Source organism: Pelodiscus sinensis, chromosome 1 (genome assembly GCF_052426305.1).
Source record: "Pelodiscus sinensis isolate ZL-2025 chromosome 1, ASM5242630v1, whole genome shotgun sequence".
In the NCBI taxonomy this organism is placed as follows: domain Eukaryota; kingdom Metazoa; phylum Chordata; order Testudines; family Trionychidae; genus Pelodiscus; species Pelodiscus sinensis.
The window spans coordinates 94,959,303-94,982,826 of record NC_143052.1 but is presented as its reverse complement, the minus strand read 5'-3'; the positions used below and the strand labels follow the sequence as shown (position 1 = coordinate 94,982,826).

At 50.3% G+C, this 23,524-nt stretch overlaps 2 protein-coding genes across 6 annotated transcripts; both read left to right on the top strand.

Moving 5' to 3' along the window:
* Nucleotides 1-370: 370 nt before the first annotated feature.
* Nucleotides 371-7,433, top strand: MPST (mercaptopyruvate sulfurtransferase). 2 transcript variants are annotated; one of them, XM_075937612.2, is made up of 3 exons: nucleotides 371-454; nucleotides 2,944-3,583; nucleotides 6,665-7,433. In XM_075937612.2, exons 2-3 carry the CDS (start codon nucleotides 2,989-2,991, stop codon nucleotides 6,961-6,963), a joined length of 894 nt encoding a protein of 297 aa, XP_075793727.1. In that variant the 5' UTR covers nucleotides 371-454; nucleotides 2,944-2,988; the 3' UTR covers nucleotides 6,964-7,433. The 2 variants fall into 2 exon arrangements, with proteins under 2 accessions (XP_075793727.1, XP_075793716.1); XM_075937601.2 differs by lacking the exon at nucleotides 371-454 and adding an exon at nucleotides 1,064-1,193.
* A 3,202-nt stretch (nucleotides 7,434-10,635) lies between these two features.
* KCTD17 (potassium channel tetramerization domain containing 17) lies at nucleotides 10,636-21,355 on the top strand. Of its 4 annotated transcripts, XR_012906225.2 has the most exons (7): nucleotides 10,642-12,075; nucleotides 14,116-14,224; nucleotides 15,990-16,081; nucleotides 17,549-17,644; nucleotides 18,054-18,179; nucleotides 18,966-19,087; nucleotides 20,473-21,355. XR_012906225.2 is itself a non-coding variant. In XM_014578918.4 (6 exons), exons 1-6 carry the CDS (start codon nucleotides 11,860-11,862, stop codon nucleotides 20,500-20,502), a joined length of 669 nt encoding a protein of 222 aa, XP_014434404.2. In that variant the 5' UTR covers nucleotides 10,641-11,859; the 3' UTR covers nucleotides 20,503-21,355. The 4 variants fall into 4 exon arrangements, 3 of the variants coding, with proteins under 3 accessions (XP_075793747.2, XP_014434404.2, XP_075793736.1); XM_014578918.4 differs by lacking the exon at nucleotides 18,966-19,087 and having other exon boundaries at nucleotides 10,641-12,075; XM_075937621.2 differs by lacking the exon at nucleotides 20,473-21,355 and having other exon boundaries at nucleotides 18,966-19,332.
* The last annotated feature ends 2,169 nt before the right edge of the window (nucleotides 21,356-23,524 follow it).

Genomic DNA, 23,524 nt, shown 5'->3' with positions numbered 1-23,524 from the left:
GAAATGTGATGTGTCCTTTTCATATGTGTTCATTTTTTTAAATTGTATCCTTTGGTATATATGGTTGTGACTATTTTCTTCCACTACTTGATCTGAGGAAGTGGGTTTGGCCCACGAAAGCTCATCATCTAATAAACCATCTTGTTAGTCTTTAAAGTGCTACATCGTCCTGTTTTTTGCTTCAGCTACACCAGACTAACACGGCTACATTTCTATTACATTTTTGTTAGTCTCTAAGGTGCTAAGGGGCCACTTGCAGTTTTTGAGCGTTGTTTTAATTGACGTGTGAGGTAACTGGAGGGTGGGGGGAGTATGCAAGAAGACAAACCAGACTCCCGATTGGTTGTAGTAATCTGGAGAGCTTGAGAGCCAGAGCCATAAAAACCACCTTGCCCACCTCGGCTTCCAAAAGAGCCGGGCGCAGCAGGAAACGAGGACCGTGGGCTCGGACAAGGTGATGCCCCACAGTATAAGGGACCCTAGCCAAAGACAAGCTGGCATGTGACTGCACAGCACGACCAAGAGACTGCCCTTCGGTACAGGAAACTGCTGCACGAAGACTCCTCGTGCTGGAAGAGCAGCTTCCGAGACAGCCCGCCCCCTTCAGCACTAAACCCCCAGCGGGAGACGCCCCCAGCGCTAGCTACCCCGTATGGCGAGCACACAGGCGGAGAGGAGGGGCTGGATCCGGGCGCGGCGCGCGTGTGCAAGGGCAGCGTTTACACGCAGCTCGCTAGGCAGCCCACACGCTGTGCCCCCAGGCGCGGCCCTGCCCCGGCACGTCCCTCCTCTGCGGCCCCGACTCAGCACGGCGGCCGCGCCCTCCTCGCCCAAAGCGCCTTTGGCTCCTTTGCTGTCCTTCTCGCCCTGCGGGCGGCGCGTCCCATTGCTGCGCGGGAGAGGGGCGGAAACGTGCCCCGGTCCCTTCCCTAGGAGCGGCGTCGGGCCCCCCGCCCCCCCCCCCGGAGCCTGGGGGTCTGCTGCGGGTTGGCGCGAGCCCCGCCCCCCCGGGTTGGTTTGCCCGCGCAGCCCTTGCCCGGATTGGGCAGGCGGGTGGGCGGTGGCGCTTGTCTCCGCCCCGGAGCGCGCGTCCAGCGCCAGAGGGCGGGTGGGAGCGCGGCGCGCTGGGGGAGGCGCCCCGGCGCGCGTGTCAGTTCCCAGCTGAGCGGCCGCGACCCAGGCGGGGCACGGAGGTACGGGCGGTGGCCCCGCTCGAGGGGAGGGGGCAGATCACGGGCGGGTTCGTGGGATCCGCGCCCCTACGGCTCCCCAGGCCGAGCTTTGCTCGGGGGCGCAGAGGCTCCGCTCCTAGCAGGCTGTGGCTGGGAGGGAGCGTGTGCCAGGCCTTACGGGCAGGCTTTTGTTTGCGCTGCAGTCCTCCCCAGGGACCGTCCCTTAAACCTGGTTGGGGAGGGGTGGTCCCCAGTTAGTGTCCTGTAGGTGCGGGTTAGGCACGCGAGTGGCCTTGAATGAGCGTCACTCAGCATAGGTGAGTGGTGCCGGTGGGGGGGAGGCTCCCAGGAAGTACACGGAAGAGGCTGTAATTTAGCAATTACAGTTTTGCTGGGGGCACAGGGAGGCAGGACAGCTTCAGGGTGCTACCATGAGTCCCTCTGATCACTGACCACTCCTGCTTCTGTGCAACATACTTGGCAAGGGAAACCCGAGGGCTGTGTCTAGACTGGCCAGTTTTTCTGGAAGATCAGCCATTTTTCCAGAAAAACTTGCCAGCTGTCTACACTGGCCGCTTGAATTTCCGCAAATGCACTGACGATCTCTTGTAAGAGTGTCAGTGCTTCTTGCGGAAATACTATGCTGCTCCCGTTCGGGCAAAAGTCCTTTTGCGCAAAACTTTTGCGCAAAAGGGCCAGTGTAGACAGCTCAGATTTGTTTTCTGCAAAAAAGCCCCAATTGCAAAAATGGTGATCGGGGCTTTTTTGCGGAAAAGCGCGTTTTGCGGAAAAGCGTCTGTGCCAATCTAGACGCTCTGTTCTGAAAATGCTTTTAACGGAAAACTTTTCTGTTAAAAGCATTTCCGGAAAATCATGCCAGTCTAGACACAGCTGAGGTGCCGTGCTGCCAGGGCAGGGGTTATGCTGGTGGGGCAGCCGGATGAGAAGGGGCAGCTCTGCCTGGAGTTCTTTCTAGGCCTGTCAGGGAAGTGAAGACTCTTCCCAAAGCTGCGCACCCCTCCTCCCTCCTCTCATGCTCCTGTGGCAAGGGGCAGGGAGATGTAGGAAAGCCACAGTGCTGGCAGAGTACAGCAGCAAAACTGGGATCAGGGGAAATGAGCAGCTTTTTTTAAATAGGGAGATTGCAGTCTTTAATTCAGGGTTTGGGACCCTTGTGTGCAGAGCTCCTGTTTGTGTGGTCCAGGGTGCTGGCTCTGACACATACAGTGCAGGTGCAGGACTGGCCAATGTTCTTAGTGATTGGTGGTAGCATCTGGGAGATGTACCACTGACCTGTGTCCCCAGCAAAATTGTAATTGCTAAAGTACACACACAGGAGCTCTCTCTCCCTGATTTTGAATTCAGGCTCCTGCCACATACAGCTGGCTTAGTCTAGTATCAGACAGACTCTGCAGGTGCTCCTTTCCCTGGATTTCTCTGTCTTTAACTTCATTTCATGATCTTTGAACTGCCACATTGATTTCTGACCTAGCCCCAGAGGTGTCACAGCAGAGCTGATTTTGGCCTGGCATGCACAGAGTGAAGCAGAGGTGTAGTTGTATTCTGTAACTTGGGGCACGCGTTCCTTTCTTCTACTATTTTTTTTATTGTTATAGTACTCAAGAGTCCGTTGTGCAAGGTGCTGTACACGGTGAGAAAAACACAGTTCCTCCTCCCCCCCCCCCCCCCCCCAAAGAGGAGCTTACTCTTTTTTCCAATAGTTCACCCTGATATCTCCTGTCACTAATCCCTCATTTTTCCTCCCCTTCAGAAAACCCAAGAGAGACTCTTTGAATTTGGCCAGGACTCAGGAGCAATGTCTCAGCAATTCCTTTATCGGGCACTGGTGTCGGCTAAGTGGCTCTCAGAAACCATCAAATCCCCTCAGGCTGAACAGGCCGTGAAGATCCTGGATGCATCCTGGTATCTTCCGAAGATGAAGCGTGACCCCCGGCATGAGTTTGAGGAGCGTCACATCCCTGGTGCTGCTTTCTTTGACATTGACCAATGCAGTGACCGCACATCACCATATGATCATATGCTGCCTACTGCAGATGAGTTTACGGAGTATGTGGGCAAATTAGGTGTGGGGAACGACTCCCACGTGGTGGTGTATGACGCCAGTGATCAGGGTCTCTTCTCTGCTCCCCGTGTCTGGTGGATGTTCCGGGCCTTTGGGCACCATGCCGTCTCCCTTCTAGATGGTGGGCTGAAGAACTGGCAGCTGGAGGGGTATCCGCTGAGCTCTGGCAAGAGTCGAGCCGTTCCTGTGGAGTTCCATGCCTCCCTGGACACGTCACTGGTGAAGACCCATGAGGACATAAATGAGAACATAGAGTCACATGCCTTCCAGCTGGTGGATGCTCGCTCTGCAGGGCGGTTCAGAGGGACAGAAGCAGAACCCAGAGAAGGTAACGCATCTGCTTAGCCATCACTATAACGAATATGAGGTCCATTGACGGCACAACGTGTGACTCTCACTCTTTTCTGAAGGTAGAGAATTAGGGGTGTTAATTTAGATTCACGGGCTAATTGAATAGTTGATGCAATTTGCATTGACTATTCAATTAGTTGATAGAGTGCCTCTGCCTTTGAAGTGTAGCATTGGTCCCAGGGCTGTTACTACACTTCAAAAGTAAAAGCGCTGCAGGGAGCACGGGGCCAACAGGGGACTCAGGCAGTCCCCCATTGGCCCTGAGCTCCCTGGGGCATTTCAAAGCAGCAGCGCTGCATGGAGCCTAGGGTCAGCAGTCCCCAGGCTCAGTGCAGTGCTGTCACTGCCAGCTGGGGACTCGCTAGCTGGCCCCGGGCCGCATGCAGTGTTTCAAAGCGGCAGCACCACATGAAGCCCAGGATCTGGCCCTGGGCTCCATGCGGCACTGCCGCTTTGAATCACCTCTCCTTCTCTCCCCCCAACTTGCTGCCTCTTTCTGAGAGTGGTGGCGGAAGGGCAGGGGGAAGTGTCTAGCCGTTCACATCCCTATTCAGGATAGAAACTCATTTGTTCTAAAGATGGATTTCAAGTGGAGATTGCTTAGCATCTTTGTGGATGCTGTCTTTGCTTACCTACATCTGTTTGCCACGCACACTGTTCTGGTCTCCATATGCTACAGGAAATGCTTGTTTAAAACACATTCATCGTGGGGCAAGGACTTATGACACCAAGCACAAGATGTTTAATTGTTGCATCTGTGCCATCAGGAAGCCCTGAGTCTTTAATCCTGGCTGTGAAGTCCTCCATCTGACAGCCAGATTTACTGTAGATTATGATTTTTAGTATGGGTAGCACGCAGAGAGCTCAATTCTGCTGTGCGCTGTACAAACCCCTGATAGGAGATAGCCTTGCCACGAAGAGTTTACAACCTAAATGGCCAAGGCAGACAAATGTTCTGGTCTCCATATGCTGCAGGAAAGGAGGAAGCAGTTCTGCTGTGAATCTGAGGCTCAGGTTGACTAGGATACAGGTCTAAAGACAAACAGGATGGCTGTGTCTAGACTGGCCAGTTTTTCTGGAAAATGAGCTGCTTTTCCGGAAAAACTTGCCAGCTGTCTACACTGGCCACTTGAATTTCCGCAGAAGCACTGACTTCCTACTGTCTGAAATCAGTGCTTCTTGCAGAAATACTATGCTGTTCTCGTTCGGGCAAAAGTCTTTTTCTGAAAGACTTTTGCGCAAAAGGGCCAGTGTAGACAGCAGAGAAAATGTGAAAATGGCGATCGGGGCTTTTTTGCGGAAAAGCGCGTCTAGATTGGCCACGGATGCTTTTCCACAAAAAGTGCTTTTGCGGAAAAGCGTCCTGCCAATCTAGACACTCTTTTCCGAAAATGCTTTTAACGGAAAACTTTTTGTTAAAAGCATTTCCGGAAAATCATGCCAGTCTAGACGTAGCCGATATGTAAGGTAAAGGAAGGAATGGAAATAAAATCTACTGAGTCCCATTCCGTGCCTTCACTCTAAAACTATCTTGCTTCTCAGCTGATTCACCTGCTTCCACAGCTGAGTCTCAAATCAGGCACATAGAAGAGGTGTGGTATAGACTGTGGCTCTGTCACATGTGCCTGCAAAAGGGTGCTCCTTTCCCCACTCCTAGCTGTTTGAGCTGCACTGAGCTGGTCTTGGTACCAGAGACTGGCTTTCAGCCCATACAAGTAGTAAAGAAGCTGTATATTTGAGGATGAATGCAGAGTCCCATGTTTCCAAGGCAGCAGTGTGGTCAAGTTCTTGGGGATCTGGGGAGAGGAGAGAGAATATAGCTCTCTTCCCCTCCCTCCCCCATACCTTTAATACTAGTTAGTTTTTATATGATGCTTTGTAGTCAAACATACAGACATTAACCCTCACAGTAGCCTTGTGCAGAGGCTCTAGAACAAGGGTCTTAAATATCACAGCCATCTGGCCTATGCATGGCTATTGGCACGGAGGAGGGGGTGTGTGTCCCCGTACTCTTCCCCCAAGTCCAGCCTCTGATCCAGTCTAGGGATGTGCTAGTGTATTTGTTTAAACAACTCACCGATGAACCTAAGCTCATTGGTTAAACTTCATGGTTACATGCAAGCCCCCTCCCTGCTGCCTTTGTATCCGAGGCAGCGGGGATGGAGAGCAAGCGGGAGCCAGTGCTTAGGGGCTGACGGCTTTTGAGCAGGCTCCCCATGAGCACTGGCTCCTGTAAAGCCACCTGCTCCCCTCCCCTCCCCTCCTCCCAACCACAGCAGCAGTGCTGGGGAGGGGGCAGGCAGCTCTGCAAAGAGCTGGCTTAAAAACGATCACTGGCTCCTACCTGCTCCCCTGCACCGCTTCCTCTGCCCCTACCCCCATTGGATGGATCCCTTACCGCAGGCCCCCTCCCCTGAGGGGCACGGCTTTGGGGCTTACTGGGGGGCCTGGCTTGGGCTTGCAGCAGGAGTTGCAGTGGAGCAGAGCAGGCTGTGCATAGCTCTGCTTTGCCGTGGCGAGTACAGGGGGGCCCTACCCCTGCTGCTGGCCCCTGCCCGCCCAGGGCCCCATGGGCTAACCTGAGTATGGAGGGATCATCCTGTCCATAAAATGGTTGGGGGCAGCCGCTGCAGGGCTCCTCAAAGCCCAGGGCTGAGGGCAGTCACACTGAACTCTCCTATGGACAGGATAGCTCTGCATGAACCTCCCCCAGGCCACAGGAACAGAGCTAGCAGCCGGAAGCCACTCTAGCCCCACCGTGCTACCCAGGGGAGGGGAGTGTTGTTAAATTGCCCAGGGGAAGCAGCACGTGGGCCAGCAGGTGGAGCTGGGAGACACCCAGAGACACCTGGCCCTCTCCCTGGAGTCCTACCAGAGCGGGGTGCCCATTGGACCACTAGGAAGATTTGAGGACTGGCACTGGCCCCAAGGTAAATTGAGTTTGAGACCCCTAGTGTAGAGGGAGGGGGGAGTGAGAGAGTGTGTTTTCAGGAAGGGGTGGGACCCTCCACGATGTAAAGATTAATTTGTCTGCATTGGTCCCTTTCTTTTCCTCCAGGAATTGAGCCTGGTCATATCCCTGGCTCCGTGAACATCCCCTTCTTGGATTTTCTCACAGAAGCTGGCTTTGAGAAGACTCCTCAGGCGATCCGCAGCTTATTCCAGGAGAAGAAAGTGGACCTTTCAAAGCCAGTGGTAGCCACATGTGGCTCGGGAGTCACTGCCTGCCACGTGGCCTTGGGAGCCTACCTTTGTGGCAAGCCAGAGGTGGCTATCTATGATGGTGCCTGGGTGGAGTGGTACATGCGTGCACGGCCTGGAGAAGTCATCTCTGAGGGCAAAGGCAAGACCCTCTGAAGCACTGCTTCTGCCCCTTCAGTGCAGACAAATTGCCTTGAAACAAGCTCTGGGAGATGGTCTTAGCCTTTCCTGTTTTAAAATCATAGTGTGCTACTGAGTGAAGGTCTTGGGTGACAAATCTAAACATAAATGGTTCTAACGCCTTACCCTTTCCCTCCCCCCACTAATTTTTCTGGGCATGGAAGATGGGTTTTTATACCATCTTCGTGGAAGGGTGGGGTGGGGAAGCACTGATCATAGGATGGTGGGATAATTAATTGAGGCTGGATTTCTCCATGGGGATGATCTCTCCTGATTAGACACTGTGAGGAATATGAGTAGAGGAACTTTTTGAGTATCTCCTCGCACGCGGACTCTTATTGGATTTGACCTCAGCCAGTATTGCATCCACCATTGTAATCCTGTTTCCTTTTTTAAGAATATATTTCAAAGATTATGTAATAAAAACACTTTTTAATATGTTTAAAGGTCTTCTCCTGTACTGAGCCTCGGACAGTACAGATCAGAGGCATCTTGCTCTGTCCCCCTCCCTGGGGACTGTTAGCCCAGCTGCGGGTGGAATTTCTGGCTCAGGTAGACATGGCCACGCTAGCTGTGATTAAGATAGTGTGCTAAAACCAGTAGTTATGGTAGCAGGGGGGTGCAGAAAGCTGTTGTAATGAGGTGAGTTTAGTGTGTGCTTCATCCGTGGTAGGTATATTTCAGTTTCCCCTGGGGAGCCCTGTAACTCCAATAAGAAAGGGACAGCATACGTCTCTGTTTGTCTAAGTCTGTTCATGTCCTGCAGCCAATAACAAGCATGCAGTTGTGTGACTTTCAGCTGCTCTGCTCCAATTCAGCATGACACTTATATATGCCTAACTGTGGGAATGAGAGAGTACGCCTGCTGTAGACAACATTGTAGCCATGTTGGTCCCAGATTATTAGAGACAAGGTGGGCAAGGTAATAGCTTTTATTGGATCCGTTTCCCTTGGCAAGAGAGACTAACTTATACAGAGCTCTTCTTCAGGTACTTCCACTGACTTGCACAGGACTGTGCCCATGCTTAAAACTAGTTTTGTGCTTCAGTACCTTGTCCTAGGGATGAGCTACCCCTAAAGGCAGACATTTTCTCAAGGCTACTACTGAAGGTCTTGAAGCTGAAAATCGCCCCAGCAAATAATGTCAAGGTATTTGATTCAGCGTGTTCCAAAACTGAATTAATCTCTTGGTTACATCTGTACAAGCACATTGCCATCAGTAAGTTTGATTAAAGGAAGGTTCCTGTTGGTCATAGCACCCTTTATCCTAGATTAGTCTGAAGAGAGAAGTGTATGTGTGGGTGTTTGACTTCTGATTAATTCTCAGTGAGCAGCTGGGATGCATTACAAATGGTGAGTTACATGTTTACAATTTGCCCTTCCTCCTATGATGACTTCATTCTTATGGTAGTCCAGGTCTGGGCACTAGAACTGACAGCACCCCTCATGCTATGAATATAGACTTACCCTAGACCTGGGTTTCTCAAACTTCTGACAATGAAAATTACTAGGAGCAGGGGCCCCAACCTGAGCCCCCCTGCCATAGGTGGGGAGAGAAGGGGCCAAAGATGAAGACAAAGGGCTTCGGCCTCAGGTGGGAGGCCTGTAACCTGAGCCTTGCCTGAGAGATGGGACTTTGGCTTTGACTTCAGGGCCCAGCAAGTCTAATGCTAACCCTGGCAACTAGGGATGTAGAATCCTGGTTAGGTTAACCAGTTAACAGGCCTGGGCGGGCTGGCTAAACCCATCATTGAGTGTCACGGCTGGAGCAGCCCCCTGCCGGTTGACCGGGTACCCAGGCAAGTGTGCCGGGGCATGCTTACTGGGTAATAGGTTAACACTTTGCATCCTTCCTGATGATCATTTAAAAATGGAGTCATGACCCAATTTGGGTCCTGATCCACCATTTGAGAACTACCTCTGGTCTAGAGTAGCAGGGAGCCTAAGCCTGTGGCTTGCCTTGCTTGCCCTCCCTCTTCTCCCCCCCGTGGGAGGAGGCTGTGGCTTGAGCACCAGCTGACTCTCACTGTTGCTGGGGGGTGGGGAGGAGACCTGAACATCGTGGGCCCAATCAAGGCAAGATGCAGACCTGATTGGGCTCACGGGCTCTGCCTGGCAGGGGGGAAGGAAGCAGCACTGCATGGCTCCCCATGATTCAAGGAAGTGATTCTTGCAGGCACCATCTCCTGTCGCTCCCGTTGACTGGGAATCATGGCCACTGGGAGCAACAGGGGTGGGAAGAAGGGGTAGAGAGAGATGGGGAAGGTGGTGCCTGCAGGGAGCATGAGGATCTGTGTGGAGATACTTGTAATCTCCCCCACCCCAGGAGTTGTGCCAGGTAGGTGCCCCTAGACCCGTATCCCCAGCTTGCTCCTGCACCTACATTCTGCTGCAGTGGTGGGCTAAGATGGGGGTTCTCTCAAAAATGCTGTAAAAGCTCCATGGCCTCAACAACTGGTTTTCTGCTTATAAAATCCAGGGCCAGTGCTTGGGGCTAGCAAGAGTGCAACTACATGGTAATGAAGCAAAAATTGCTCAGACTTTGGCTTCAGCCCCAGGTGGTGGGGCTCAGCTTTCTGCCCTGGGCTCCAATGAGTCTACCACTGGCCCTGCTTGGTGGACCCTCCTAAAACCTGTTTGAGGCCCCCATGGGTACCTCAGTCCCTGGTTGAGAACTGCTGGCCTAGAGGCTAATTAACAGCTGAAAATAGCTAGAGGGTATATTCCAGCTATGCTATCTCCTTCCCACCCCTCCAGCAGACCCTGTACACTGGGGCCTGTAAGAGGCATGATGTATTCTGGTGTAATAAAGTTGGGGATCTTTGCAGTGTTTTACATGAATCTTATGTGTGCCTCAGTTTCCCTGTGTGCTGTGTGGAACAAGCTGGTGGGAGATGGTTTGTTAAGGAGGCCCAGGTTTGACTTGGCCTAGCAGCCAGGACCCCTGGACAATGGCCTGGAGATGGGCAACCCTAGCGACCAGTAAGCTGGTGACCAAAAAGCCCAGCTCAGCTAGGCAGTCAGCCATTTTTGGCCAATGGGAAGACGTGGGGGCAGAACAGAGGCAGGAGTCTGAGACTAGTTCTTCCCCATTCTTCGGAAGCAGAAGTTGCATTGTTGCCCCTGTTGTCCTCTTGCCCTGGGCCTGCAGAGCTGGGAGTGAGGCTATTGTGAGTAAGTGGAAGATGGCCCAGGAGAGCCCCAATGCAAGGATCACAGACTTCCTCAGCGAGCTGGCAAGCTACGAGAAGAACATGGTCTGGACCATCCACAAGTACCATGTGTTCAGAAAAGCAGGTTCTGTGATATCAAAATATCCAAGCAAAATAAAGGGCTGAAGCGAGAGGACCCTGGTGACCTGACCAGCAAATTCCTTCCAGTGGGGGGAAAGGATGTGTTTTCCAGGGAATTCCTTTAGGCTGGGTAACATCTGGGGAGAAATCTGTTGCCTTTATGACCCTTTTATGTACTAAAAGGACTGAATTGCACCAGACAATGGGATAAAAAAGGTGGAATGAGGATGACCCAGGAAAAACCCCCTGAAAGGTTAATAGACATGTACCTATTCAAATTTTTATACTTCAGTGCTGCACTTTATGGATATTACCCTGGCCAAAAATGGTCAAGTGTGCTTGCTTTTTTTTTTTTTTTTTTTTTTTGCGGGAGAGTCACTCTGGGCCAATGTCAGCCTTTAGGGAGAGAAGCTACTAACATTGTTCTGCCAGATATGGATGGCCATTAATATGTCAGGTGACCTCTGGGTGAGGTAGAAGCATAATTGGATGCATAGATAAAGCTTTTGTGTTTCACCTAGCCCCGGGTTATGTGCAACTTGACTTCTCTCTTCCTTCTCAAAACCACCCCCCAGAGCAGGGCATTTAGAAGAGAGAGAGGCAGGTGCTGTTTGAATGAATTAATCCCCTGGATGGGGTGGGCATAGGGGAAAAGCCTGGGACTGAATGGATCTAGAGAAGCACATCCAGGAAAGAGGCAGGTTTAGTACTGGTGGGGGTTAGAAGTCATAAGTGATTATTATAGTAGATACCTTTCAAGAAGCCAGGGATTTGATGTTGGCCACTGGTCTGCTACCTCCAGGGGCATCCATGTAGTCTCAAAGAAAGAAATGGGCTGAGCCTTCCATGAGCACCTTGCTGCACTATCAGAGAAGTGAAGGCTATGATGCGGTGTAAAAGGAGAACAGGAACCAGATCTGTCTGGTTCAGCATTGGAAGTGTTAGCCCCAACTGTTCTGTGCCCATGTGCAGGATTTTTCCTCAACCCAAAGCAACACTGTCTGCACTACCCAGAGCTGGTGTATAAGCTGCACCTTCCAAAATCCTCTCATATCCACCGCCACCAGCATTAGTGCTAATCCTCCTGGCATCTGCTGGTGCCAAAAATGACCTGGGGCTGCAGAGACAGTGAGCTATGCAAAACTACAGCTCCCAGGATTCTTGGGTGACCAATGGCAGAGATGATACAATGTGGTGATTAATATTAATAGCGTTTACCTATTGCTTCAAAGTACTCTACGGCTGTCAACTGACTAGCAGTGCCCAGAGAATGGCTCTAAGGCAAGCCTATCATCCTGGCATCCCTGGAACTGTGGGGAGGGAGTTCAGCACGAGGAGCTGGCTTTTGCGGCTTGAGCCCATCTCTAGTAAAAGCAGACTAGGGATGGGCTCAGTGTAATGTCATTGTCCACAATCTTCCTTCCCCAGAGATCCCATCGCTGCCCGCACTGAGCACAAGGGACAAGCAGCCAACTCCGAGGTGGAAGGCACCGGATAAACTTCAGATCCCAGAATCCTCCAGTGCCCAACACCTGCAGTGGCGTCTCCAGCGGGGGGCCCTGGGCAGAGAGAGGGAGCGATGAGGATGGAAGGCGGGGAGGAAGCGCAGGCTGCAGAGCGGGTGTCGTACACCTGGGAGAGCCCCCCGCCGCAGCCCGCGGACGGCAGCCGGGCTAAGTGGGTGCGGCTCAATGTCGGGGGCACGGTTTTCCTCACCACCAGGCAGACCCTGTGCCGGGAGCAGAAATCTTTCCTCTGCCGCTTGTGCCAGGGGGAGGAGCTGCAGTCAGACCGGGTAAGCGGGGAGCCGGTGCCTGCTCTCCCTCCGCCCGGGGAGCGCCGACCCTGCGTGTGTGTGGGGTGGGGTGGGGTGGGGTGGGGTGGGGGGCGGACAACAGCGCAGGCCCGGCTGGGAGGAGCAGATCCAGGCGGAGGAAGGTGAAGGGTCCCCGGGTAGCATCAGGAGGGAGCGGGCTGGAGAGACAGGCTGATGGACGGCGCGCACCGGCCCAGGGCAATGGAAGAGAGACCCCTCGTTAAAACACCTCCCCTCTCCCCCGGCGAGCGCGCCCCCTGCTTTCCAGCTGTGCAGAGCCCCCGGGGGTTTTGGACCGGACCCCTCTGTGGAAGGGGAGTTGTTTCTGGCTTAACAGTGGGGACCAAACAGGCTGCCACCTTCCCTCCCCCGATAGTGTGTGGCTCAGCCTAACCCCTGCTTCCCCATCAGCTGTCTGGGACACTGCACCAGCCCCACGAGAAATGTCCCCTCTTCTCCCACGTGCCCTAGCCCCCCACAGCTACATAGGACTCAAGTCTGTGCTTTACTGTATGGGGCCATGATTACTAGCCTCCCATAAAAGAGAGAGAAGGTGAACGAGGTATGTTTTTATTGCACCAGCTTCTTTTGGTGACAGATAAGCTTCGCAGCTTACACACAGCGCTTCTCCCATTCTCCTCCTCCCAATACAGGCTGAAGTGGTAGGAGCCCTGAGCTGAGACTCCACATGGTATCTTTTTATTCTGGGATCTCCCTGGTAACCGTATAGAATAGTATATACTGTACCTTTCAGGGAATTTAGGGAAGCTGATGGGGGGCTGCCAGCCCTCCCTGTTTCCAACTCCCTGCCCCCAAAGGACAGGCTGCTTTTCCAGGAAATCCTACAAGTAATGGACAAAGCAGGCGGACAAATGACATTATAAAGGAGCATTGCACTACTTTAAATGAGAATGTGTTCTCATAGATAAGCAACGGAACAATGTTCACCAGGACAATGTTAAGTAGGAGTTACTGTACAGGAAAGGGTTAGGGATCTTCATTTCAGGGGTGAAATACCAAGAACCTAAGGCCTCAGCAGGATCAATTCAGCCATTTGCTCTTTCAAGGGAGATGCACTGAAAATACTGTGCAGTTGTTCAGCATGCATATTAGGATGGAGACCTATAACAAAAAAGTTCTGCCTGAATGTTAACAATCCCAGCACACTTTTAATTAGAGATTGGTTTAACATTCCTCTTCTCCCTGCTGTTTTGTAGTGTAATATGTGCCGGTTGGCTGCAGCCATCCACCCCAGAGATGGCTGCTTTTCTGTGGTGCCATATGAATGCAGTTTGGGAAGTGCTTTGGGATCCAAAGTTAGCTCTTGTATGCTACTTTTAACCTGTAGCTCTCAAATCAGGTTAGGAATTTTTTGATAAAATGTTTTTTCCTTAGAAAATGCCAGTTTGTCAAAATCAAAATTGTTCCTGGGAAAGGGGTCAGTTTTGACAAATTTCCTGGGGGTTTTTGGAGGTAGGGAGGGAGTTTTGGAACTGCTGAAATGTCTCATTTTGACATTTTCAAAATGAAAATAATTCTGAGCTTTGGATCAAATTTACTTTGCTTTGAAATTTAAGTTATTTTAAGAAAAAAATGTTTTAAAATAGTCAAAACTGAAATATATTTTTATTTTTCCAGTTAACATTTTTTTCTTCTTTTTGAATTTTCAATTCATAATTTTCTTTAGGATTTTGACTTTTCATCATAGTATGGGGAAAAAATAGATAAATTTCAAAAATTCTCACAAGACTGAAAAACTGTTTCCCAACCAGCACTAATAATTATCCCCATTTTTTCACAGGGAAAACAAGATACAGAAAGATTAAGTGAATTCTCAACAGCCAAAGGGACCCAGGTTTCCTACTCCTGGTCCTGTGCTCTGTAGACTGAAGTTGTTGTAGAATGTAACCTAGGATTGCCACAATTTTTATTTTATTATAGTCTGTTGTCTAGAGCAGTTAGGGACAGTGATAAGTTTTCCTCTGGGTTCTTCCCATCATTGCTTGTCTCTGTTGTTAGGATGAGACTGGTGCGTACCTTATAGACCGGGACCCCACCTATTTTGGACCCATCCTGAATTTTCTCCGTCATGGCAAGCTGGTACTGAACAAAGACATGGCTGAAGAAGGTGAGTGTTGAAACCCAGACAGTTCCCTCTTCACATCCATTCCCTCTGTTGATGGGATACAACAGGTGCTGTTAACCCCAATGTCCTGACCATATTCAATTTTGCTGTCTAAAAAATTCTCCCAGGGAGCAGGCCCCCTCTTTTCTGCTAGAATTTTTGAGATGTCTATCTTGGGAGTCCTCATCCTGGAAAGCTCTCTGTGCCCCATTTACCATACAATACAATGAATGAGATTTGGGAAACTCCAGCAAGTTTTTTCTCCCCATCTGTAGTGATGGCATGATATTATTGTAGGGTGAGCCTATGTTAATGCAACTCTGTGCACACTGGTTTCTTCACCAGTGCTCCACTATTTGGAACATGAAGCTTTTGTGTCTGGGGCTGGGATGGGAGGGGAAAGGAGTGGATAGGCCATAGTAGTGTTGCACAGTAGGATCTTTGATGAATTCCCAAGCTGGGAATGGATGGCCTTTCTTGGTGTTAGCTTTACAGGGTCTGAGCCCCAAGAGACTAGAATGCTTTCTTATTGATCTTCTCCATTTCTCCTATTTTTGGGGGATGGACCAAAGCAGTGGGAAAATGAGAAGCTCAGAGAGGATTTCATGGTGTGCCTACACTATGGAGATTGTCAGTGTGGCTATGGTGTCATTAAGAGTTTTTCTCTCATTATAGGAATGCTGCCTCCCCAAACAGTTAGTTATAGACACCTCTTCCATCGATGTATTTGTCTCTACACTAGGTTTTTTCCAGCATAGCTGTGGTGGTCAGAGGTGTGTGTTTGTCACAGCCCTGACTGATGTAGCAATGCCAGTGTATCTTTTCAGTGCACCATAGGCCTAACAGGGACAGTTAGGGGGCAAATAAATCCCACTTGCTAGCCCTGTATATGTACTGATTCAAAGAGGGAACCTGTGTAGTAACAGAATGCTGGTTCCTAAGCATTATTCTCCCTTGGGATCCATAAGATGCCATGTACCCTCCCTGTTTGCAAACACAGTCATGTGTGTCTTAGGGGAGTGGACAGATGCAGCTACTGGAGGTAATGAAGTGAAACACAAATCTTTGTTTATCTGTTTTGGGGTAAAGTGTCATGCAGAGATCACCAACAAGCCCAGGACAGGGACCAGAAATCTAGATTCAATTCCGAAGACAATAACTAGGGTTGCTTCTGACTGGGAAGCACTCGGTAACTGAGCAGTCTGGGTTTAATCCCTGCTGAACAGAGCCCACAGGACAGTAACTAACAGGGCAAGAATGTGTCCTGTGTTAATTAGGGGCCTAAATTCACCCTCCAGTTCATAGACACCCTGGGTCAGTAATCAGAGGTTCTAACCCTTTCCCTTCCTGGAAAAATAATTAGCAGGCCTGGGATTAGACATTCGTGGGCAGTCTCCTTCTCCTGGAATAACAGCCAGGATAGGGATATGGGTGCAGTTTCTCAGAAGCCTGGGAACGTTAACCAGAGAGATCGGGTTCTGTCTCCAGTTGTGGAGACCCTGACACCGTAGCCTGGTTACACACATCTGCACCTTCCACTGGGGCAATTATAAAGGGGGCCTGAATTCAATCTCCAATTGTAAGAGCTTCCAGGCAGTGGAGAACTATTACGTGGTGATGGCTCTCCTCCCTAGGGTAGAGAGTCCTCAGTCCAGGCATGTGAATTCCCGAGACAGACAGATGGGGCTTTCCCTTTAGGAAGCTCCGAGTACTGGGAAATGGGACTAAAAAGAGTAAACACTTACTTTGGTGCTCTCTGTGTTTCTAGGGGTTCTAGAAGAAGCGGAGTTCTATAACATTGGCCCTTTAATCAGAATAATCAAGGACAGGTTGGAGGAGAAGAATTACACAGTAACACAGGTATGAGGGGCGAGGAGAGATAAGGCGAAGTAGGGAGAGGGGGAATGGAGAGCTAGAAGGGAGGTCAAATATGGGAGAGACAGCGGGGAAGTGCTGTGGAAAAATAATCTGCTAGTGGGTGGGTGTTACTAGCCTCACATCATGCCAATCTGTAGAGGATATGAGCTGTCACAGACATGGAGCCTTGGCTTTTTAGCTCAAGCTGTAGAAGCTAATGTTTTTTGCTGTGAAGGTTCTCAGTTCAGTTCCTGGTGTATTAGCTGAGGTGGCCCTGTCACATCAATGGGGGGCTGTTTGCTGACCCATAAAGATAGGGATAATTCCATTGATCAGTGTTAGCGAGCTTCATTCTATGGCACAAAATCTTCACCCAGTAGGAAACCACCTTGGTAGTTAAAATAAAACAGTAATCCTAGCGGTGGCACTGGATGCTGTTCTTGTCTGACCTGGAAGGACACTATATCCTGTACCTCCAGTCAGGGTATTAATTACAGGGACTATTTCAGTGTGGGAATGGGATGGTTTGTTGAAGATGCATTGTCTGTGTGCCCCTGTGATTCCAGTTAGAATCTGGATTAGAATCCAATTAGTATCTGTGGCATGTCACTGAGGCATTAATGCTGTGGGAGGTGAAGGGCATGTCTGTGGTGAGGAAAATCACTAAGTTGTGCTTCCTCCATCTTTTGCTGTAATTACCTCTTTCAGATTGCTCTTTAATACACATTTATTCCTGTAATAACAGTAATGAATATTTGTTATTTGCATTATAACCCTGAGACACACAGGGCTCTAATCGCAGTATTATACAAACACAGAAACAGTCCCTGCCCCAAAGAACCTGCAGTCTAAGTAGACAAGAGAAAGAATGGGAGAGAACAGATTACTCCCATTCTGCAAATTGGAAACAAAGACTCAGAGAGATTACGTGACTTTTTTTTTTTTCTCCAGGTCATTCAGGAATCCTGCAGCAGAGTTACTACTTTCCTTCACCAGTGATCTCGCCATTGTCTCTTTCCTTCAACAGTTATCCCATGTCTGAACTTGCATTACTTTTAGCCTTGTCTGCCTTCGTTTGTAAACTCCCTCTGTGCCTCCTTGCTCAAGCACAGGGGACAGAGATGGCACTATATAAATGGCTTTCATTAACAGTAACAAATGCAAACTTCCTGTAAGAATGACCCTGGACTGTGCTGGGTGCTGAATCCTTCCCCTCCTCACGGTAGATCCTTTTAATCTATGTGCTCTCCTGCTGCACCTGAGGTGTGATTCTGCAGAAATCTTTGTTCTCTCGTACCTCTTTGTAGGGCCCTCATGTTTATAATCCCAGCCACAGGGGTATCCGTTTTTGCCACAAAATAACATTCAGAGTCTTTTTAGGCTCTTTTTAGGCTGCTTGGCTCAATTTCCTGCTGAAGCATCTGCCCCGAAAGCCAAGCTCTTCAGCAATATCTCTCTCTCTTCTCACAGGTGCCTCCAAAGCATGTGTACCGGGTGCTGCAGTGCCAGGAAGAAGAGCTCACTCAGATGGTTTCCACTATGTCTGATGGATGGCGCTTTGAGCAGGTGTGTGGGCTGGCAGAGGAGCTGTGTGCTAGCGGAGAGATGGGGAACGTGCTCTAACACCAAGGCACCAGAATACATCTTTTCCTCTGTGCATACTGTGCTGGGTTTACTCAGCAGAGATCGTGCCAGTAGGTCCCAGGCTCTCTGCAACTTCTCTGGGGTGCATGGAGGAATCTGAATGAAGTTACAGTTCTTTGTGTTATAGCAGCTCCACCTCCCCACCCCCAGTTCTCTCTGTCACGTTCTCTCTTCAGTCCCCAGTTTCTCTGGTTTCTTGGCTGAAGTAGCACATAAGTATCTGGCTGCATGCTTCTGCAGGGCATTGACCATATCCCTGCTCCCAGTGAGAAGTGAATGTGTGGCAAAGCATGAGAGAGCTCTTTGACTTTGCCTCTCTTGTCATTTCCAGCTGGTGAATATTGGGTCGTCCTATAACTATGGGAATGAGGACCAGACAGAGTTCCTGTGTGTAGTCTCCAAAGAACTGTACAACTCCCCTAATGGCTTGAGTTCTGAGCCTAGCCGCAAAGCCAAGGTGAGACCAACCTGCCCTTCACTGTCCCTGTTAATGGCTTATCTTCATCACCATAAGGAGCCTCTTCTCTGTTTCCTCCCTCCCCCTCCATGGTGGGCTAGCCAGGCAGTGAAATGTCACGGCCTGTCTCTTTGTTCAGAGTCATGCAGTGCTACCCCCAACAAACAGGACTTTGTGTGTGTGTGTGTGTGTGTGTGTGTGTGTGTGTGTGTAGCAAATCACAGTCACAAGGTACCTCTGCCCTTCTCATGCCTCCCAGTATCCCTCCTCATCTCTCTTCCTACCTAAACTGAATGTGTCTACCACTCCCATTGATGTGTGGATATCCAGAATGCCTTGCAGTGGGTACCTTTGTTTGCTGACTAAAGGACTATATCCTCTTGGAGAGTGAGGAATACTTCCTTCCCTGAGTTCTGGTGTGTGCCAATGGGAGGCGCCCTTCTCATCTCCAGGCTGGAAAGGGAGGGGAGAAACTCCCTTGGTGCACCCTTTCTTGGTAGACACGTGTCTTGCAGAACATGGGAAGGACCAAAAGTCATCAGTCCCTGACACCCATCTGCATACATACCTTGGGATACATACCTGCCTGATTCCCATGCACAATCCCTGCTCAGGGTTTCACAGGAGGTCTGAATTCCTCTGAACCCTAAAGGTTTTTAGGTCATTCCTTCCTATGCCCAAATCTGACTGCTTCTTAGAGCCCTTGTACATGAGAAAGAGTCACCATGGCAGGACTTGCAAGTGTCTCCAATCTTTCTTCCCTTTGTACTGCATGCTGGGCCGCAGAGCACAGAGGAGGATCCAGAGAAGGAAGAGCAGGAGGAGGAGGCAGAGGAGAAAGGTGCATCAAATCCCTGAGGAAAATGATAATAAAAAAACCCAACCATAAAGCCGTCCATTCCCATCTGGTGAGAGTCCACGCAGCTAGTGTCAGGAAAGCACTAGGGAAGGGGCTGATGGAACCACACCGGGAACAGGGAATGCAGGGGGCTGAGGGCTCAGTGGTAGGGCGGGGGGAGATCTATTACACTTGGCTACTGCTTTATATTAAACTTTTTATTTTATTATTTTTATTTGCAGCAAATTAATCTATTTGGGATTCTGCTAATTCTGTCTCCTGTCCAGATTCCCCCTCCTGCTCCCTTTTTGCCCAGGGGGTTCTTTTCACCTCTCTTCTACTTCCTGCCTTCCACACAGTTCTCCCCATCTTCCCTCACTCTCCTTGGGCACCTAGGTTCCTGCCTCCCCTGTCACCTTCCACTCCTGGGGTCCTGTGTGCTCCCTGCTCAGGCTCCTGTCTCCTCCTCCTCCTCACTCTTCCTCCTCTGCAGGTATGGTACCTGTCTGCACTCTCAGATATGACTCTGAGCTCTGCATGAGTGACTCTCATCTCCCTTCTTATGGATCTGGCTCTGGTTTATAGGGCTCTGGTGGGGGCTGGGAAGGGTTGATTCTTACTCTGTGCTTTTCTGATTCCCTTTGGATGTGCCTTACTTTTTAAGCAGGCCTTCTAGTTCTGGACTAGAGGCTCTGGTAGCAGAAGGAAGAGCAGAGCGGTGAGACACTGAGAACAAGAGCAAGGAAGATAGGATGATGATGGAGGGAGTGCCTGGCCCATGCACGCACATGACTTTTCCCCAGAAGTTGCTGTTTAATCCTTTTGATAGCTAAGAGAATATTTTGCATGAGGATTTCCATATATTTCCCTGCCTTTTAAAGAAACCTTTGCTGAGTGGGTATTTCCCAGCAGATTCTGACAGGGTAAGTATTCTTGGGGGTGAAAATAGAAACTAGGCAGCTCTTTGTGAAGTACATCCTGGTTTTTGGCAGCAAGAGAACAGGAACGTGGGCACACCAGCTCTGGCTGTAGGGTGGAGGGTGTGAAGGAGGTGAGGAGATCTAGAAAAGGGCTTTGTGTGTCTCTTTTTAGGGAGCGTACAGGGTTTGTGCTAAATTGAAGGTTCCTGAACTGTTTGTTCCACACCCCTAAGATTAGGGGAAGTCATTGGTTTTCCAGTATCTGCTAGCTCTCTCCATCCCTCTGTTCAGGAGTCTCTGTGCCCTCAGCTATGAGGCCTGCATACTATTTTCCTAGGAGTCAGTGTATTTTACTTACATGGATTTTTCCCTCCTCTCTCTTTCTCTCACTCCCTCTCTTTTCATGCCTCTCTTTTGTGTTCTCTCATCTTCTGTCACTTTGCTTTTCCTCTTGATTTGTCCTGCTCTCCCTTTTTCCTCCATGTTTGATTTCACTCTGCCTTTGGGTTTGTTCTCCGTCTCTCTCATTTTCTAGATGTTACAAGCCAGAGGCCTCCGGATGTGATACCGACAATCAACTCCAGACTTTTTATTTCCATTTAAAATCTTTATTTTTGTATTGTAGTTTATGGCAGCCCTCTGTGGGACAGGGTCCCAGCGACTTCACCCCTCACCCTCTACTTGTTGCCTTTGTTTTTAAAGCTGTATTTTGGAATATTGTTTCTGAAGTTGATGCCCACATCCCCCTTGAGCAAGGCAGATACCCATGCCTGTGTGTCTGACTCACTGCAGAGGATGTAATTGGAGCCCTGCAGTTTCCCCATGCCCACAATATTCCCCTTCTTAGGGTCTCCATCTGTGCTTAATTAATGCCAGGGCTGAGCCTCGGCACCTCTGGGCTTGCTGCATCAGTTATGAAAGAAAATCATTGTTTGAGCCCGGCACCTCTTTCGTTACCAATAAACACTGGTCACAGTGACCCCTGCTGGAGAGGACAGAGCTCTGCAGCTACACGCTTCCTACCTCCACTTGCTGACTAGATTCAGGCCTGTGAATGTGATTTACTGCCACAGCCAGTGTTGGGGAGGCTAGTAGAGCTTTGCTTGTTACCAGGGGGCAAATGCAGATCCCTGCTCCTTTCCTCTGTGCTTCTTACAAGAAGGAAAGGGGACAGGATTGATCCTTTGCTGGGCAATCTGCACACAGAGGCCTTGCAGGGAGAGGTTTCATTTCAAAGGGAGTGAAAAAGGCAGGTGTGCAGCATGGCACACCTGTGAGAACTACACTATCTTCTGATGTAGCTTCTGACTGTTCTAGCAAGGAGATGCCTGCCTGTGCTTGTGGGCATGAGGTGTGGGCTTTTCCGCTGTGTCTGAGAGTGCTGTGTCACAATTCCTGAATAAATTTCACTGTCCATTTCTACCTGTCTCCTCTCCTTTTTCCCACAGCACTTTGGTGCTCATGGGAAGAGCCTGAGAGCTAGGACTGAGGCTTCAGATTAACTGCACGATGGCATTAGAACTCCTCCAATCAGAGCCAGTCTTCCTTTCCCACCCTTTGTTTGGGAATGGAGGTGAGGTAGGATGTGCAGGTGAAGGGAGTCTCTGCACCCAGCACTTGGTGGGTCAGGGGACCTACGGCTCCAGTGGAAATACTGTAGGGCAAAGGAAGCTAAGTCCATTGCTCACTTGGCCCTGGATAAAATTCATAAACACACGATACAAAAGTTGTTTGCTGTGTGCAGCTCTATCAGGAGGCTTGGTCCTGGCCTGTGCTCCTTATCATCTACTCTGACCTTAATTGATCTAAATACTGATATTTATTGCACACACATTGCCTTCTCTTCCCAACAGTGCCAGGGGATGTTCTGCTTCCTGGCTAAAGTGACAGAAACTTTCCCACAGTCGCAGAGAGCCTGGCTGGGTATTCCTTTACTGTCTGGCTCCATCTAGATTGTATCCCTTTTTCGTAAATGAAGTCTTTTCCGAAAGATCCCTTATCCCTCTAGGGGATAATAAGGCTTTCTTTTCCGAAAGATCTGTGTCTAGACTGGCGCTTTTTTCCGGCAAAGCTCCCTGCAGAAAAAAAGCGGCAGTCATTTTTATGCTAATGAAGGGGGAGATTTAAATCCCCACTTCATTAGCAATTGCGATACGTCTAATTTGTATCCCTTTTACGAAAAAGGGATGCAGTCTAGACGTAGCCTCTGTGTAGCTCCCCAAGTGTGTATAGCAGGTCTGATGGGGGAAAATCTTGCTATTGCAGTTCACACCCCACACCACAACGATGAGTACTGTCAGAGCCAGCCCATCCATAGGACAGTTTGGAGCAGCTGCCCCAGGCTCCACACTGTGGGGGATCCTGCGGCAGCTGCCTCAACTGTCCTTCGGCTGGAACAGTGCAAGGCCCAGGACGGCCGAGGGGGAGGCCTGGCATGGGGCACCACCAGCAGTTGCCCCTCCCGCTGCAGCAGTGGCTGATGCCCACCCACTTCTAAAAGCCCCTCCCCCAGCCTTGTGTGTGTGTGTGTGGGGGGGGGTGACTGAACCTAGGCATCAACTAATTCCGAGGGACAAATAATGAAAAACACGGTCAGGGGGCGCGGGTCAGAGGTTCAAAACAAGGGAGCCAGACAGGGACACCGAGCAGAGAATCCCAAACAGCGCCCACTGCTCCTCAAAGCTGTCAATGGAGCCAGTGGACACCTCCCAGAGGAACTCTGCCCGGATACGTGAAACTAGAGCCGGAGTGATCCATAGCCTGCTCTGCTTCACTGCCCGTCTTCCAGCCTGCTGTGCTTAGCTTCACTGCGATAGCAGGAAGCAGAGTGCCCTGGTCACAGGGTGCTCTGCTTCCCATCGCCATGGTGAAGTGGAGCACAGCAGGCTGGGAAAGGGTAGTGGGGCATTGTGCAGCAGGCTGCCCGGTCACTGCAGCTCCCACCTCGGCAGTGAGCGAGGCAAGGGGAACTCCTGCTGCTCCCTTGCACTAGGCGCCCCTCCTCGGGACTTGGGTGGAGAGTAACTCCAGGCTCCCTAGAAACACCCTTTGCTATGTCTAGACTGGCATGATTTTCCGCAAATGCTTTTAACGGAAAAGTTTTCCATTAAAAGCATTTGCGGAAAAGAGCATCTAGATTGGCACGGATGCTTTTCCGCAAAAGCACTTTTTGCGGAAAAGCGTCCATGCCAATCTAGACGCGCTTTTGCGCAAAAAAGCCCCGATCGCCATTTTTGCGATCGGGGCTCTTTTGCGCAAAGCAAATCTGAGCTGTCTACACTGGCCCTTTTGTACAAAAGCTTTGTGCAAAAGGACTTTTGCCCAAACGGGAGCAGCATAGTATTTCCGCAGGAAGCACTGATTTCTTACGTGAGATCGTCAGTGTTCTTGCGGAAATTCAAGCGGCCAGTGTAGACAGCTGGCAAGTTTTTCCGCAAAAGCAGTTGCTTTTGCGGAAAAACTTGCCAGTCTAGACACAGCCCCTTGAGTACTGTATAAGCACGGACACATGTTACCGATAATCCATGCTGTCCCCAGGCGGTAGCCCAGAGGGAGAAGATAGGCTCTTCTTGAGGCTCTCCGATTTG